Here is a 7339-nt window from a genome sequence, read left to right on the forward strand (position 1 = left end):
AAAATGAAATTTTGCAAATCGAATGGAAATACTTGTCATTTACGACATACATTGCTCTTACAAAAAGCCAGAAGATGTGCGGGTGGAGAATAAGTACAGCAAAAGTGTTATATCAACATCAGAATACATCTGCTGTGTCCCTTAGGGTTAGAAAAAAGTAAAAAGTTAAAAGTCTCCCTGTTCTTGGATTCAGTGTTGTATTGTCTGGTCATTTCGGATCATGGAGTCCGTTCAGCATGTGTAATAGAGTTCAGCTTAAGCCGGTGCTAGGGGGAGGGGGTGGTCGTGAGATTCCTTAGAATACAATTTTGTTTATATGTTAAATTTGAATGTAACAATTGCATAAAATACGTTAAGATAATACCTACCATCAGTAAGCTCTGGCGAAATATTCGAAGAATGAAGGAAAGAGAAATATTTGAGGCTTTTTGTAAATAAAACCTTTGTCAAAGATCTGCTGACCAGTTTCAGTGAGACAAGTACAGGACAATGATGTGTTTCTGATTATTCTGATTAAGAAAGTGGTCAAATTAAACTGTGCAATTCGCCCAAAGGTATTGCGTCAATTGAAGTGGATAATTGATGGTGCACGATACTGTGACGTATTGACGAGATCTGGAGGCGGTTTGCTGGTAAAGAAGGTATTATTACATACTCGTTTCTAATCCCCATTATGCTACACTGGTACCGGAAACGTCAATATTTTTCCATACACTGACGCCTGAATTTCATATCGGGTGCGTGACGTAATTCAGTGTTTGTAGTTGCACTAGTTTTTCTATTTAGTTTAGTATTGTCAATCCTAATCAGGCTATTGAACATATTTATGATATTTATATAATATTTATACATGTAGATGAGTATGTAATAAAAGGTTATTATCTTTGCATCGGGAAATAAGAACTAGTCCTTCAGCGAAAGAATATTGCGCTCCTAAAGTCGCGCAATATTTCCGCTGAAGAACTCGTGCATATTTCCCGATACAAAGCTAATAACCTATAATTATTAAGCCACATTAGCTACGCAGATAACTGAAAAAAATACTGCATTTGGTGATGCAAGCATGAAATTTGGCATGTGTACTCGTCTGAGCCTACTTTTTTCAAAAAGCCCGTTAGCCACTTGAAAATTCAAAATGGCGACCATTTTTTAAGATGGCCGCCACAGGAAGTTGATTTTTGACTTGAACACACCTATGCAAAGTTTATTTTGACAATTTTGAGAAAAATATCTCTTAAGATGCTTTGCGTGTGCAAAACCTATTTTTGATACAAAAAAAGACTGGTTTCAAAATCCAATATGGCGTCTTCTTTTCAAGATGGCCGCCATTTCGTGTAAAAAAAACGCTAATTTGCCATTAACACTGACGTTCCTAGTCAAATCAATTTTAATGTTATGGACAAATAACATATTTAGAGTATTGAAGGACAGTTTTGTCTCGCCTGTGACTTTTAAAACTGATGGCGGACAGAGGCGTAGCTTTTTCGACGGCAACGGCGGTGGTGACGTCAACGTTAAGGTTGTATGTCAAGTTGTTTTTTTTTTCTCAGAAACTGCTCTGTTTATTGGTTGAAACGTCACACACGTACGTCTTTGTAATCATTAGGCCCTATACAAAGACAAGTTCCATAACTCTGCCAAACATTTTAACAAAATTATCCCCCTTTTAAATATTAGAATTTTCAGTGGTAAGTCTTCGTATTAAGTTGTTTTTTTCTCTCAGAAACTACTGTAACAGTTTAAATTGGGTTAAAACTTCACACATGCCTTCATAGTCATTAGGCACTGTACAAAGCCAAGTTCCATATTCTGACATGAATTTTAACAAAATTACCCCCTTTTAAAACTGGAAATTGTAACGATAAGTTTTTGTGTCTCTAAATGGAATATATTTTAATTATGTACCTTAAGTTTATGGCCGTCAATGCTTGACTGGAACTTGTAGTCAAACTTTATTTAAGGCAGAAATGTTTAGAATTAAAGTGTATGTAGCAATCCACGTAGACACGTCAATTTTGATCAACAGAAGACCTACTTTGTGTCATAGGTGAAACAATGTAGATCTACCATACTTGTTTCCTCTGGAAGGCATGTTTCAAGACTTTATCTTTTGGCCAAATAGTTGTCACATTTGCAGCTGTATAGATCTATACACGGGAGTCCAATTGCATTTACACCTACCACAACATTCTGTTTTACATGCACATTTGGTCAGTTTTTTACAACTATTTCCAACTGATGGGTTGTTGTCCAGTGTATCTGCCAAACGTGACCATGTTTCTCCCATTCCCATTCAGCAGGATTATCGACTTCCATTTGGCAAAACTGTGCCTGTCCCCATATGCAACCAGCTAGGTATGCATCACGCTTTGTGTGTTCGACAAAGGCTGCTTGAGTTGGGAGAATAACATCATATGACCTCTGTTCAGTCTGACCAATAAAGATGACAAACTTTTCAAGAACTATCTTGTCCTCATTAGTCATCGCTGTCCGATATACTCCTTGGTTCTCAAAGACATCTGTCACTTTCCGGCAAACATTCCAAGTTCTACAAACAGCCTTTCTATCCTTTCCCCGGAAACCCGTCAATACAGATTGACATGGCCGAATGATCGAATGACAAAATATAAAGTCTTGAGACATGCCTTCCAGGGGAAACAAGTACAGTAGATCTGCATTGTTTCACATATGTCACAATACAGGTCACTATTCTGTTTATCAAAATTGATGTGTCTACGTGGAATGCTATATACACTTCAATTTTAAAAATGTTTGCGTTATATAAAGCTGGACCACAGCAGTGACGGACATAATTGAATAACATTCCTTTTAGAGACACAAAAACTTAACGTTACAATTTCTAAATTTGAAAGGGGGATAATTTTGTTAACATTCATTCAAAGGAATGGGAAATTAATGGAAATGGTTGATAGGATATTATCGTAATTATATTTCTTGCATACCTAAGAGTTTCCGATGTTTTCGCTGGCGCTGGCAAAACATCTTCCACCCTGCTTCTCATGATGTTAACAATGACAAAACCAACAGCGTCCATGTGTTCATTTGCTACTTTTAAAAAAATGGTGCTTAAAAGAAAGTGATTTGTTCTATTTCTATTATAATTTTTAATGTGTATATGTCTCAAAAATCTATACATAATATTACGGAATCCCATATAGTTCACGTCGTGCGTCGTCTGTTGTTTGTTAGACCGACACGACTTGCAATAATACGCGCGACAACACGGAAAGACACGCGACACATCACTCGCAAATGTGACACTACGTTCGACAGATGATATGACTGCCTAAAATGCGATATGATAAAGCATAATATCGCTAAATTAATGTCAGTTGTCATGTCGCATTGTCGAGTATCTTAACTTTATATCGTGCATCGTGCCCTGTGTTGTTTTATATGGACGCGAATCAATCTAAAAGAAGATGGAGAATTAACGACTTGAGCTAAATGGAAGAATTCCATTTAAGGTATTAGATCACTAATAGTAATGTTTACAAAATGGCCTTTGCTTGATATATTCTGAAAGGTAATTGTGTTTTGCACTATTTTGCAATTTTTAAACAACTTTTACCGTGCCATTTTTTTTATTATAAATTTTGTTTAACTTATGGTATCTCCTCAAGCTCAAGTAGAGACAAATTTCAAAGTGATAGCCATTATCCAAAACGTTTGCATAGAACTCATTTTACCATTAATTTTAATAAAAGAAACATCAAACTATTGGTAAACACGTATAAAACACAAACTAAAAATGCCAGTATCATTTTTTCTATGGTGCCTCAAGTAAACGGATTTAATGAGACAATATTTATACTTCAACATTGAAAAAAATAAGGTCGAATGCTATGTTTCTATTTTGATCTTTGCTTACTCCATTTAAAGATAACCTTAGGGCAGACGTAAAACCTACCTAAATTTCTTTCACAATATATAATCTAACAGTGAATGTGTAATTCTACCCCTTCTGTTTAAGTAGGAAATTTACTTTGAACACCAAGAAATTGCTTATAAAATGCATCTTTTTCCATCTTTGTACCAGAAATCAATAATAAGTCTTGAAAGAAGTACAAACTTACTAGAAAAAAGGAAAATAAGGGAAAAATGGTCCCAGTAGTGCTTGCACCTACGTCCACCCTCCCCCTAAAGAATTGCAGTAAAATTGGTAGGAATTTAATACTCTTCAAAAAGGAGGTTCTGTATTATTAGTGATCCAATACCTTAAGATGGAATAATACCAGTGTGTTTACTGACTGTCTTCTCCGAAGCAGAACCATTCGAATCTGAAAAAGGTGTAAAATAAAGTGTAAGAACAGTGTTTTAAGAGCAATTAAAATACCTGTATATATTTCCTGAATACTTTTGATCTTCAGACTTTGATTTTCCAACTCATTAAAGTATGTTTGGTGTTCGTCAGCATTCTTCGAAATATGCTGGCATTCGGACAGAATTTCTTCACATTTGATTTGCTTCTGTTGGTCGAGATACCCTGACAAAAATTGTATGCTGTATTTTAGATGATAGGAGTACTCTGCGAATTCGTCACTGTGTAGTGAAACAACTGCTGCTTCAGCATAATTTTTTCGTGCAGTATTGACCATGTTTATCGCTCTCTTAACTTTATCGTCTAACGAACTACTGTCAAGTACTTGTAAGAGAACTGTTGCAAGAATTGTGATGTCCCATGTTGACATGTCTATTGGTTTCGAAGTATCTCCTTGATCGGATGGATAAAGAATATGCAAATGATCTTGATTGCCAATACTTTTCCGGACATAATCCTCCTTTTCCTTTAAAATTTCTTCAAGGGTTTTGTTATGTGTTTTAATGTTATCTTCAATGAATGCCGAAATCACAAATCTTCCACCTTTGACAAGTAGTTTTATGTAACGTTCGTATCTGTCCGATTTGTCTTTTATGTATTTGTCAATATCTAAAACAAAAAAATCTACAGAAGTAGCAACAAAAGCCATAAATATAGTTGAACATTTCAATGAATTTCAAGCATTTTTTCTTCGACAATTACGTAATTACTACAATATACTACAAGTCTAATCATTACATATTTAACAGGTTGAAATTTACCCTAAAATATTATTATCTCGAAGATTAACCCAAGTTATTGTATCAAATAAGAAACAACTTCTTTACCAAATATCTACGGAGTATCCTTTACCTTTAAGAGTCTTGAACGCATCTTCAACCTGTTGAAAGATTCCAAATACCAGATTATTACATTTATAAAAGTTGATAACGACTAAAGCCAAATCATATTATGCTTAACTAGTTTCTGTGTAATGCAATTAATATACATATTTCTGCATATGCTTCCTCTGCTTAAATTTCACAACGGTAATAATACATCCATAGTCATGCAAGAGTTTGTTTAATACAGTTTGTCAATCGGTGCACCAAACAGAATCATTAATACCCAAACTCGTGTCGTATGTCTTGTAGAAACATTTGCATAATACAAGTCTAAGTGACCCTTCCATGTTTACTTTTTATAACAAAAATCTTGTGAAAAATAATTGTGGCGGAAACATTGTATCCTGTTATATGTATTTTACCTGTTGTTGAACTTTCGAAATTTCCTGGTGCCATTCATTTATCTTTGAATCGTACTTGTTTACAGTAGACGAATCCAGCTTTCTAAATCTATAATCTTCCATTGTCTGTTTCAGTTGTGATTCCTCATCAGGCGCAATATTTCTATATATTCTCAGAAATATTTCTTCTACCTTCGCCCATTCGTCTTCAAATTTCGACTGAGGAAGTTGTGCTTTAGCACTATGGCCAATGACCTGGTTTCTGATCGTTCTAAGACGAAGAAGATCAGCAGAGATTAATTTATCACTATTTATTGGTGGAAAATTCCAACCTTTCTTTGGTGATGGGAGTTGTTGCTCCGAAAACAAATTGCTTGAAAGTGTTACTAAAAGTGATACATCAAATTTCTTTGGGTTTGGTGGCTGCTCAAGGACTAGCTTGCTTTCTTGTTCATTAAGAATTTTTCTAGTTGTCAGCTGCAGTAACTTTTTCTTAACGGGATCAGATAACAAAAATGACTCGGCGTCCTTCCCAGGAGTATGATGTACAAAGACTTTCAGTACGACCTCGGTACCTAAGTCAATATACATAGAGATGAAACGTAGATAGTAAGCAGCTTCCTCTTCATAATCCGACATCTTTAGAAATGTTTTTTTCTGAAAATGTAAAATGGGCTTCACAGCCATGCATTTCATGCTTAAGTCGAGATTAACAAAAAATCAAAAAACTAAAATCGGTCGCCGAAGAAGCAAATGTTCTGATGTCTCATGGCAAGTTTATTAATGGCAACATCCAGTTAATTACACATACCTCATATGAAAACGTGATATATGTAAACAAACTAGTAAACAAATCTGAACAAACGTGACACTTGGAATATACCACATTTGGGGTAATACAATAGCTTTATGTCAGAAAGAAACGTCAATGGACTACGCATTCTAACATTGTACATAAGAAAAGAAAGACAGTTCTCTTTGGCAAGTTGATGCTTATTTTTATATTCTAGAATTGTCAAGTGTTAAAACACTTTATTGAAGGTGACTAATAAACAAGAAGATAAAAAAATAAATAAAAAAGTAATTGATAGATTTTTATGAATATTCATAGGCGTAACTAAGCTTAAATACAGTAACGATATATACTTTGAATATGATTATTTGTATCATTGAAGAGGCTATATTAACTTTACGTACCTGTTTGACACGAAAAGAAACATGAAGCTTTACATATATGTGTAGGACGTCCTCGTCTTCATACCTCATTGAAAACTACTTTCCTGCAAATATAGTTTCGGATATACGGTTTAGTTTTCCTTTGAGTGTTGTCAAAGGTTTAATTGTATTTGTTGTCAGATTTTCATCTAAGTGAGATGAAGATTGTTTGTGCTACAGAGTCAGAGTACTTTGAATTATTTGGTACGTACTGTAAATCTAAGATAGAAATGTTCCAAATGAACTAAAAACGGGTATTCAGTATTTGTAACAATACTTCAAATGTTCATTAGCGACTGTGACAGATAACATATTTCAACCATTGTTTATGTTCTAAACAGATTAGTTCTATCTGTCGATGAAAGTTTAACTACTAGCGTATTGAAAGTTTAATCCTAAACAAGTGAACAAAGTGAAGAGAGCTATGAACAATTACATGAACAAAAAGCGTTTTAAACCGGCCTTTTCGAAAAACAGACACAAAAGTACAGCTTATTGTACTTAGAATAAAGTCCTTAGTGCTATTTTATATTAATGTTTATTCAACGGGTTATATT

The 7339-nt window shown here is 34.5% G+C and overlaps 1 protein-coding gene across 1 annotated transcript in view; it reads right to left on the reverse strand.

The window, feature by feature from the left end:
- Positions 1–6245, reverse strand: part of LOC128548833 (uncharacterized) — a 64218-nt gene extending 57973 nt beyond the window's left edge. Inside the window, exons 1-3 of the mRNA XM_053524341.1 lie at positions 5589–6245; positions 5195–5222; positions 4358–4951 (exon numbers count right to left, since the gene is read on the reverse strand). Of these exons, the coding sequence (XP_053380316.1) occupies positions 4358–4951; positions 5195–5222; positions 5589–6206 (1240 nt within the window). The 5' untranslated portion in view covers positions 6207–6245. The remainder of the gene's footprint in view (positions 1–4357; positions 4952–5194; positions 5223–5588) is intronic.
- Positions 6246–7339: the final 1094 nt, after the last annotated feature.

This window comes from Mercenaria mercenaria, chromosome 15 (assembly GCF_021730395.1).
Source record: "Mercenaria mercenaria strain notata chromosome 15, MADL_Memer_1, whole genome shotgun sequence".
In the NCBI taxonomy this organism is placed as follows: domain Eukaryota; kingdom Metazoa; phylum Mollusca; class Bivalvia; order Venerida; family Veneridae; genus Mercenaria; species Mercenaria mercenaria.